This window comes from Thalia democratica, chromosome 3, assembly GCF_965202585.1.
Source record: "Thalia democratica chromosome 3, ktThaDemo2.hap1.1, whole genome shotgun sequence".
In the NCBI taxonomy this organism is placed as follows: domain Eukaryota; kingdom Metazoa; phylum Chordata; class Thaliacea; order Salpida; family Salpidae; genus Thalia; species Thalia democratica.
Window position 1 is genome coordinate 51,796,944 of NC_139167.1, and position 11,713 is coordinate 51,808,656.

Sequence of the window (11,713 nt, forward strand, 5' to 3'; positions counted from 1 at the left end):
GCTCTAAGTTTTTTTGATCTAAACCAGGGTTACCCAAACTTTTTGGCAAATGGCCACCTTTAAAGAAATTAAAAAAGCCATACCCCCTTCAACAAGATTACTCATAAACTACCATAAAAAACACTTAAGACCTTATTTTTTTGTTCTTCATCTCTGCAACTCAAGAATATCTAGTGTAAGTTTTAAATTATGACTTCATGGCCTCCCCTCTTACTCCTTTGCTGCTCGTGGCCCCCTGAGTATCTGTCATGGCCCCAATGGGGGCCACTTGGCCCACTTTGGAAAATCCTGATTTAAACTCAATTAAATTGCATCAGTCAGAAAGAGGTAATTGTCGACTGACTTTACATGACATTCAATACAACAGAAATGCAATTAAAACTTAAAAGTAGTTTTATTAGTTATAGTATTACTTTAACTAACAATTTATTAATAACTAACTAAAAACTTGTAGTATACTTATTTTGAGCCTATAAATAATAAAATTTACAATAAAAGTCAATTCCTCAAACGATTTTTTAGTCAATCTGGTTCACTACTCATAAAAAGCTGCCTATTCTTGATCTAATAAGGCTATATTAGTAGTTACCTTTGGTATCCCTGATGTGATTTTTATGAATAATATTTTTTTAAGTTATTGTTAAAGTAAAGCTTTGTTTTACAATTTACTTGAATTTAAGTTGATGAAAAAAAAAACAGAATGCTATGTAAAAAAAGGTTAAATAGAAAAAACCAAAATAGATTATATATTGTGTTTGCATATAAATTAATGTTGTTACTTTTAGTGCTTAATATTGAAAGAAAGCTAATAATTTTTCAAGTTTTGGTTTTTAAATTTTCTAAACAAATATTTTAGTAAGCAGATTTACAATCAATTAATTATTTATTTTTACAGTAATAGCTGTTTATTTTTATACTAAAATATTTAATTTTTATAACTAAAAAACAATGACAAAATTACGCAAAGAAGTGTATATACTTTATGGATCACAAACAGGTGAAAACTTTGTATTTTATTGTAATTTTCTATTTTATTATTTCTTTTATTTTAGATTTTTTATGAAATATGAACTTTTTCTTAATTTTAAAACAACAGTTTACCAATTTAAATTATTACAATTTAGTCTCAATTGAAAAAACAACAGTATGTTTGATTTTAAAATATCTAACCATTAAACATCAACTACTTATGATGCTTAATAATTTTATGTTATACCTTGTTTAAAATGTCAGTAAGTTTTAATGGTTTTGAAAAACAGATATCTTTTTAAAATATATATACAATTTTTCTTCTTTAAACATGTATAATTTTTTTTATCCAGGCCAAGCTCAATCCATTGCAGAAGGAATACATGAAGATGCAATATTTAATGGTACAAATGCTAAAATAGCATGTCTTAAAGATGAAGGAAATACTTTCAATATTGAAAAAGTTGAAGTTGCCATTGTCATTTGTTCTACAACAGGTAATTTTTGTTTAGTAGACCAGATAATTAGATTAAGTAATAATACTTTACAGTATTGTTCGTATTCTTAACATAATTAATACTAAGAAATTAATTTTGTAAAAGGTAGCTTGGAGTGACTTGAAGTCTTGAGTATTTGCTTTTTGAATATATTTAGTTTAATCTGAAAAAATAGTAAAATAAAACAGGTAGTTTTTGTTTTGTAAACCTAGTAGTTGATTTAGCACAAAGAGGTTGGCAGCCAACTACTAAAAGTTTTAGTGTGTAAAAACTTAAACAAAGTGTTTTTTAATCCGTTAGAGCTGGGTTTCTTCTTTTAAAACTGGCTTTAGTTCTATTATATTAAGTCTATTAAAAGTTACCTCAGTCTAAATGTAGCAATTTTTTGCTGTTTTGAATTAAAAAAAAACAAAGTTCTAATTTTTTTGTCATAATTAAGGTGTACAGCAAGTGCTAAAAACACCTTAAAAGCTTTTATACAAATACTGTTTTTGTATAATATTGTTTTCATTTACATGGTTTAGTTTTTATTAAAGAAAGTCAAAATTTTTGGAATTATAAAAAAAGTATATTATTATTCATAAAAAAAGCTCTTCTTTCTGACATTTTATTGCTGTGTTGAGGGCAATATAGAGTATTTTTAAAATATATTTAAATATCTCAGTTGCTAATTGCCAAAATATATATTTTATATTAGAAAATATGACAATAATTCTATAAATAACTTTACATAAAAAATTATTTTGAGGCGTATAATTATTTTTTTAGGTTTTTACAAGCAATATTTTAATGCCTATTTTTTATTTAAAAAAATTTTCAATAATAGAAGTTTACAAATCTTTAGTTTTAAAATAAACTATCTTATTTTTAAATGTACATTATACAATTTCTAAGAAAAACGAAAAAAAAAATTGTAAATAAGTACTTCTGGTATATTTCTATAACTCCTTGCAAGCAAATTTTTAACAAAAACAATGAAGAATTTTTAGCAGTTTTTACACTGTAAAAGGCAAAAACTGTTTGGATTTAAACTTACATAGCTCCTAAACACTTGAAGCAAAATAGATAACAATACCAATTTTGAAAGAAACAAATCACGTCTTAATTAACTATGTTTAACACTTAGTTTGATTTTTTATTCAGATTTTTTTAGTCCTTGAATACCCTTTCAGCCCACTTTACAGTATCATTTGTACTTCATTAATACATTTTGTAATAAAAAGTAAAGGTAGTTGGGGGTGGCTGGAATTCTTAATTGTTTGCTTTTTAAAATCTTATTTAGAATGTATTTTGTTTAATCTCAATAAATTGTTTTTCTTAACTATTGTCGTTTTATAGGCTCACTTAATTTAACTACTGAGTTAAAAACAAGTTTAACAAAGTAATCTATCCAAGAAAGAGATTGAAAATAAAATTTTTATTATTTTAAGAAACTTAATGTATACATTAATTAATTTTAATTCTAACTATAGTGCATGTAAGTTATACTTTTTATTCTACCTTTGATATCAAGATGTGATTGTAACTGTTAAATAATAATTAAGTGAGATAATTTTAAATTCTTTTGTTATGTTTTTGCAAAATTTTCTTTAAGACTTTTCTTCAGATTTAAAAGTTCCATTTGAAGTATAGTGCTTGAACAAATGACTGCTGTTTGTCAACGTGTGTCAATTGTTAAATATTTTTTCAATGATACTACCAGTCATTTTTATTAAATAATTGCTAAACAATTCTTATAAGTAATAACTTTCTACAACTTTTGAAATTAATCGTCTGACAAGTTCATATTTTAACGCTACCCTTTAGATAAAAAAATACTATAATAATTACAATTTTTACACCTCTTCTTTATTAATAATAAAACAAAAGGTGATGGAGAACTGCCTGAAAACGCAAGGTCCTTTGCAAAGAAGCTGGACGATGGTAAAGCTCTTCCGAACCTGCACTACACTCTGCTGGGTCTCGGCAGCACAGACTACTCAAGTTATTGTGGAGGTCCGAAAACCCTGTTGGAATCTCTAAAGAAGAGCGGCGCAAAGGCTTTTGATGACGTCACGTACGCAGATGACGCAACAGATATGGATGACGTTGTGGAAATGTGGGTTGAAGGTTTGTGGGAGAAAGTGAAGAGGGCTTGCGACGCGTTGGCTGAAGAGGAGATTTCGAAGAAACTGCTTTCAACAACTTTGGAGGATGACAAGCAAAACAAAGTATTTCTTTTAGTTAATTTTTAAAGTATATTGCTAAGTAGGTACTTAGCTAAAAAGATTTTTCATAGATAACAATATTTATGTGTTAGATATTTGTGGGAAAATGTTGAACTAATAATTTGTAAACAATTTTATAAATATACTATTTCTAAGTATTTGATGTATTAAAAAAAAACCAACTACTTTTATGCATTTTTACCTACAGTCTCTAATTAAAACAAATTGTAATCTTTAGTATGTTTTGTAATATTAAAGTTTGGGGAAAAGTTTGAAACTTAAAAAAATTCTGGTAAAAAGTAATAGTTAAACTAGAAATTCTTATTATGTAGCTTTTAAATGATTATTTTCCATAGTATAATATAAAATGCTAGATTTATCTAAAGTCACTACTTATAACATTTAGAATATTTTTGTATTTCCTACAAGTAAAATTAAAAACTGTTACTATTATAGTTTATTACTACAGCTCATACAAACTTACAAAGAGCTTTTATTGTGTAGGAAAAGTAAAAGTTTCTATGTTTAAAAAAATAGGTATAATTAATTTTTTTTGTAGTTTTATAAAACATTTTTCCAGGAATCTTTGAAAAAATCAAAGAGTTTGTTATGCAATAAAGATATGAGTGAAATTAAATTGACTTTGCCTCCATTGCTAAGGACATTTGTTAACTTATATCCATCCAATGACCCTGATTCAAAGCAAGAAAGTTAGTTTAAAGAGTACTAAAAACAATAAGCTTTAAATATTTGTTATTAATAAAGTCAAAATTATTTATTTCACTTAAGATACTCCAAAGTTTTGAAAAAATTAGGTGGAATGTTTTATAATTTTTGATTGAAAATTGATAAATCAAAAAAAAATATTTTTCCTATATATTACAAGTAATTTAGTTTTTTAAACTAAAACAATTTTCCATTAAAGCAAGGCGATATCCATTATATCAGGGTTGCTACACACTCAGGATAACTGTGAATATTTTGATTTTTTTAAACAAGGAAATTATTTAGAGAAAACTCAGAATAGGTGTAAGATATCTGAAAATTTCAGGCTAGTTTATTTTTCTAGGTTTTGAATGAGGTTTAATTGATTTAGTTTCAAAATTTTTTGCTTATAACCAATTTTGTTGAAAAACATCATTTTTATTGATCTTGAAATGCCCATTTAAATATATTATAGCCTTTCGGCCTGTTCTTCACTATTCTTAGAAAAACATTGTAGTTTTTGTTTTAAATCTGGAATTATAATTTATCTTGAACTGAGTTTATATTAGACTGTTTGATTAGAAACTAAGTAAACATTGAAGTTAATGAATATGCATTCAAGTGAGTAATTTATGTGGTAAGATTAAATTTAATCAATTACAATTGTCAAAAAAAAAACCCAACTATTTTCTATTATATATAAATTTAATTAACATGGTTAAATTCAACAAATTATTTTTTTTAATCTTAATCGATTAATACTTACGTCGAACCTTCGTAATAAGTGTTTTTCATAAGTTTAGTGAACATCTATTGCAGAAGCATGCACATACAACCTCACTTTAATTTAAAAGAAGAAAAATTAACATGAGGTATAAGTAGTTTGCGCCAGAAGCAAAAAAAAAATGGATTAAAAAAAAACTCAAGATGACTCATGGTAGTTTAAGGTCACTCAGGACAGTTTTTTTTTTGACTCAGAGAGTGGCAACCCTGACTTAAAAAAAAATATTTTATTTTTTTATTAAATTCTATTAACTTACCAGAGGCAATAACTAGTTAGACTGCGAAAAAGTAAGTGGGTAATTAACTTGGGGTAATATCTAGTAAACAGGGGTATTTATTTTTGAATTTTTAACTTTTTTGTAAAAGCGGGCGAATATAAAAATAAGTTTTGGAAACTCTGTTTTAAATTTAGTTTTATCATTATGTATTATTTGTTTAGAAAAAGTGAAATTTATAGCATTTTTGAAATACTTAATGCTATAATTGCTGATAATACATAAAAATATTAAAATGATTTGTGAAGAATAAAACTATCTTATGTAAAGTATTATGTAAAAAAATAAATTTTATTTGAAGAAGCTAATGAATGTTTTATGGTGAGAGTAAACTTTTAGTTTTATGGTTCAGCCGCTGAATAATTTTTGTTTTTGTCTGGCCATTTTAAAATTGCTAGTTTAATTAATCAAAAAACATAAAGATATTTTTACAATTAAAATTATCAAATCGATCTTTAAGTGGCTTCAATTTACCGTTGAAAAACTTAATAATCAACAGAAATATCTAGTGATGACGTCATACGAGGAATTCTCGCCTCAAGAAAACGAATGACATCCCAAGAATGCACGAAAGAGACTTTAGAAATTGTTGTTAATTTAAATGAAAGTGTAGGTTATGAACCTGGTGACTCGTTCGCGTTTTCTTGTGTGAATTCAAAACAAGACGTTGACTATATTCTTTCCAGGTAGGATAAATGTGTTGTTAAAATTCATATATATAAACTTTTGTCCATAAGATATAATGCAAGTTTGTGGTGTAAAGACTACATTAATGTAATAAGTTTATTATATTTTTGTCGAAATTTGACTTTTGTTTTACATGCTTAAATGTTTTGTTATAAGTATTCATATCTAAAGCTTTGTATGAGTTAAAACATTCTTGTCGTAAATTAAGTTTGTTTTTCGAATACTTAAATCTCTATTTAATTTTTAATCAAAAGTTCTTCTTAAAAGAGTTACTGGACTCCTTACAAAAATTACTAAATGTGGCTTTATACAGATACAAGAGATAAAAAAAAGTTGTATGTAAACTACAGTAAAGTACAACGTTGTTTTATACGGTACAAAATAAGAAAATAGCTGAATAAATTATTTATAATATAACTAATATGTAAACTGACTTAAATTTTTGAACTGCATAAAAATTACTTTCTTTATTTTAAAAAAATAAACTCCTAAATTTTTATCAAGTTTTATCTTTTTTTAATTTTCGAAAACTAAAATTTAAACTTTTAATATTCAATTATAATTTTATATAAAATGAAATAACTTAAACTTCATGAGTATTATTTAAACTTTATATAAAGTTTAAAATATTAGTAATTTTTTTAGCGGTCTAAATTGTATACAAAATACAAAATTTATTAAAAAAATTTACAACCCACATACTAGCTTTACATTAATGAATAATTAAAAATGATCTACAATAAAAAATTATTTATACACTCTTCCGATTGTATTTAAGCATTTAATCAGACGAGTCTTAGTATTAATTTGAAAATATATTTCCAAAGTTTATTTTTAGCATAACTTCAGTTTCTGTAATTTTTTTTTATTACTATTTTTAAAGACTTTCTTTGTAAAAAAAACTTTAGTTTAAACTCAAAGCGCTTTAAATTTAATTATCGTTTGCAACTTAAGATTAACAACAGTTACTCATTTTTTCTGTTGTTTTATTTCATTTTAAACGAAGAAAAAAGCTACTTTTGCTTTATTTATTGAATGGCAAATGACACTTAAATGCGATAAAAAAATTATGTTATAAAATTTTTTATGTATATCAAGTTTGCTTTTTTAAAGTGTACAAATTCTAATTGTAACTAAAACAATTATATATTTTTTCAAAATTTTCTAGGTCTTAATCCCAAACTAAAAATATACCTTTTTGCAGATTGCATCCTCAACTGGACTGGGATGCCCCAATGAGCTTGCGGGTTTCCCCTGGTTACGAGGGTAAACCCCTTCCCGGCCACCTGCCGACCACATTCACGGTCAGGGAAGCGCTCACCTCTGCTGTTGAAGTTCGCGCCACCTGCAAGAAGTCTCTGCTGCGCGCTCTGGCGGAAGCGGCGGAAGATGTAAATGAAAAAAGGAGGCTGGAGGAACTTTGCAGCCGGCAGGGGGCGCAAGACCACCTCAAGTTTGTCCTGAAGCACCACGTGTGCGTTATGGACGTCCTCCACCTCTTCCCCTTGTGCCGTCCCTCTGCCGAGCTCCTTCTCCAGCACCTGCCCGCTCTGAAGGCGCGCAGCTACTCGGTCGTCGACTCGCCAAACGTTTCCCCCCACAACAGCATCAGGTTCGCCCTATCAGTCGCTGTGCTTCCCCCCAGCGAGCACAGGATGCCGGGAGAAAGGGTTGGCGTCTGCTCGAACTTCCTCAAGAACCTGCCGCTGGGCAGCGCCGTCGAGCTGAGGCACCGCAAATCGCCAAGCTTCAAGCTGCCCGAAGATCCCAAAACACCTATAATAATGATCGGGCCTGGAACGGGGGTAGCCCCGTTTTTGGGATTTGTCCAGCAGAGGTCGCTAGACTGTGAAGGCGAAAAAGGAGAAAACCACCTCTACTTCGGCTGCCGCCGTCCCGACAGCGACTTCATTTTCAAGGAAGAGCTGAAGGATTTCGAAAAGAGCGGGAAAATCACAACTCTCAACGTCGCCCACTCGCGGACGGAAGGTTCGGAGCACAGGTACGTGCAGGACTTGATCGCGCGCGACTCCCATCGCGTCTACTGTGACGTCACAGATCGAGGTGCCGTTGTGTACGTGTGCGGGGACGCTAAGGGAATGAGCAAGGGGGTGCGGGAGTCGTTCGTGAAGGTGTTCATGAAGGAGGGTGGTTTGGAGGAGAAGGAGGCGAAGAACTTACTGAGGAGCTTGACTAAGGAAAAGAGGTACAAAGAAGACGTGTGGGCTTGAATTTGCTTGTACTAGATCAGGGTTTCCCAGACTTTTTTTTCAAATGGCCCCCTTAAAATAAATTAAAAAAGCTATGGACAAGATTACTCAAAAAACTACTTTATATGCATCTAAGACCTTTTTTTTGCTTTTCATCAACAAGAATGAATGGATATCTTCCAGATTCTTCCAGAATATCTAATTTAAGTTTCAAATTATGACCTCATGATCCCCCTGTGGCTCCTTAACTGGACATGGCCTGCTGAGTATCTGTCATGGCCAACTTTTGGAAACCCTTTACTAGATAAATTGTTATAGGAAAATAAAAAATAAAGACTTTTTGATGAATTTTGAAACCCTGATGTATTTTTAGTAATGTTTTAGTTATTTATTCTACAAGCTTTATTTATTGTGTATTTTTTATTGTTTTCTTTTGCCATTTTAATACTTCAAATTAAGAATTTTATATGCATTAGATTTTCTAAAGGAGCTGTTTTTCAATAACTTATTTCTTAATATTGATTTTATACCTTTTATTTAGTTTTAAAATCTTCACAGTAAATGTTAGATGTCAGACGAAACAAAACAAAGCTATTTTTTCTCACTAATTTAAAAACAACTTTTATTACGATTGTTTTTTAAATAGAAACATTTTAAATACATGTAATTTAGAAACATAATTTCATGATAAAAAATGTAATTGATATTAAATAAATTGTTTTAGGAAATTGAAATATATGGACTTTTAGATGAATTTTTGAACCGTCATGAGTTTCAGTAATGTTTTATTATTTAGTTTATTTAATAGATACTTTAAACATATGTTTTACCAATTTACTACTTAAACTTTAAGAGTTGCCTTAGAAATTATTTTTTACACAATTTATTAATTTTCATTAATTTTATGCCTTTTTTTAATTAAAAAAACTTAACAGTAAATGTTAGGTATGAAACAAAATTAAACAAAGCATATTAAAAAACCGTTTTTAGCATGATCGTTGTTTTAATATAAAAATTTTATACACCAGCAATTTTGAATAACATTATCATGTCTTGTTAGTATTAAAAAATATTTTGAAAATGTTTGGTCCTTTATTTAGTGCTTTTGTAGTTTCTATCACAAATAGAACAGATTTATAGTATTTGTAAAACTTCAAGTTACGGTCGATTTATATTTGTAAAAAGTTTTAATACTGTTAGTCAGCCCAGCTTTTTGATATATATTTTTGTAATGTAACATACATGCAATCATAAAATTTTAAGTTAAAACCAAACAAAAGCTCTTTTAGTATTCAGTGTGAAAAAGTCACAGCAACCCCTATGTTGATATGAGATTGATAATAGTATTCATTAAATGACAAAAAAAAAGCGCTCAAGTATTTTGTCCTGGTGTACAAAAAAAACTTTCTGTTATCGAGTCGCACACCACAAATACCTTTTAATGTCTTGCCTAGGACTTTGCTTACAAATTCTGTACTTTTAAGTGAATTTTCTATATAGATTTATAGTGGTTATTTGAAAAACTGTAGACTTTTTGTTTGTACAAATAAAATAGCACTTTACTTTTGCTTTATCTAAATTAGTAGATCTTTTTTTCTAGCTGTCTGTTTTTAATAAGATTCGGTATATCAAAATGGATTATAAGAACCACATAATAAAGTTAATTGATTTGTTTATACATTTAAGACTAAATAAGCTTTGCTAAGATAGTATTAGAAGTATTTTGAGCAATTAGAGTCTCTTATAAGACTATTAATCTTAATTAATCTTGAATGTGTAAACATTAAACAATACTTAGGAAGGCTACTTTACAACAAGTCAGTAATTTTATTCTGTTATAATATAGTATATAAAATGTAATAATATAACGAACTTTATACATTATAAACTACTTTTAATGTAATTACTTTAAATGAAAGTAGAACCTTGACATATAAAATAAGTTTAAGAGAAAAATGTACTAACTAAAATAGGGAATTATTACTTCAAATTTAAGTTGAAAAACACATATAAGAACAAACGTTGTTAAGTAAAAAAGTATTTAAACAATGAAAATAATAATGAGTTCAATAACTGTAACTACATAATCACGCTGAAACGGTCTGCTGGAAGGTTTCGACTCCAATCTGCAAAGCTCCAATTCTGATAAATATATATAAAACTGTATATTGCGTAAAAAACTTTTTTGAGTTTTTCTGCCTTTGATTTTATCTTGCTCGTCATTTAAAAAAACTTAAACTGTATTTAAGTTTCATCGGAAATAGGTTCTTGTTGACTGACTCCACGTTACTTGTGATACAAAACAATGAAATATCATTCGATAACCACAATTTAAAAACAAGATTAATTTTTTATTAAATTCAAATAGATGTACAACTAAAAGTTACTTAAATTGCATCTGTTTATTAAAAGAAATTTAAAAAAATTAATCAATAGCCAATGTAAAAGTTAAATATATTTTTTAAGATTGAACGAAAATTGTTTGTACTCTAAGTGTTTAATTCTCATATTTTAAACTGGTAAGTATTTGTTTAAAGTATAATAATTTTGTTAAGTATTAAAATTATAAACGTGGATGACTTGGAAGTAAATTATTCTGAAAGATGAACTCGGTGAAAATTTATTTTTCAGTTAATAATTATAAAACCACAACCACACCTATTTAAATAAGTTTTAGATTTTAAATGCAGTAATAAAGAATTTTCAAACAATAGCCTCTTTAAAAAACTACTTATATAGTAAAGTAGGAAACCTTTTCAGTTGGCTGGCTAGATTAAACGAAAATTTACTACCTGACGGGCCGTAACATTTCAATTTTATTTAGTTTACAAAAATTAGTCAATTATGCACTTAATTTTGACAAAATACTAACTATATATGATTTTTACTTTTATTTGGTGTTTGTTTGAAATATCTCGTAAAATTTATCTAAGACTTTTATATTAATGATTTTGATCGCCACCAAAAAAAGTTAAATAATTTCTTTAATCGTTTTTATTAGTAACGAAAACAAAAGCAAGTTTTACTGATGCTTTTAACTCTAACATACAAAAGTTTATATTAGAAAGGTTATCATAAACTATGTGTATTGACACAAGATTATAGTTTATTGAATGAAAAAAAAAACTTAAAATGTTTGGTCCTAGGACCTGGTGCACGAAGAACTTTTTGGTTATAAAGAAAGAAAAATGTGAACGCTCACAACTAAGGTCAATGGATTGGTGTGGAGAAAGACCTTTCGGTCATCGAGCTGCACACCATTTACTTGTAACTAATTCTTTGAGCTAACTTTAAAACAATAATGAAAAAATAAAAACAAAAACTTAGAAAGTAACTGTATATATATATATATATATATATATATATATATTTTTTTAAGT

The 11,713-nt window shown here is 27.9% G+C and overlaps 1 protein-coding gene across 1 annotated transcript; it reads left to right on the forward strand.

The window, feature by feature from the left end:
* Positions 1–893: 893 nt before the first annotated feature.
* LOC145831433 (methionine synthase reductase-like) lies at positions 894–8,858 on the forward strand. Its single transcript, XM_082938690.1, has 6 exons — positions 894–997; positions 1,323–1,466; positions 3,336–3,676; positions 4,254–4,383; positions 5,936–6,122; positions 7,328–8,858. The coding sequence occupies exons 1-6, from the start codon at positions 949–951 to the stop codon at positions 8,352–8,354; spliced, it is 1,878 nt and encodes a 625-aa protein (XP_082794816.1). The 5' UTR covers positions 894–948; the 3' UTR covers positions 8,355–8,858.
* The last annotated feature ends 2,855 nt before the right edge of the window (positions 8,859–11,713 follow it).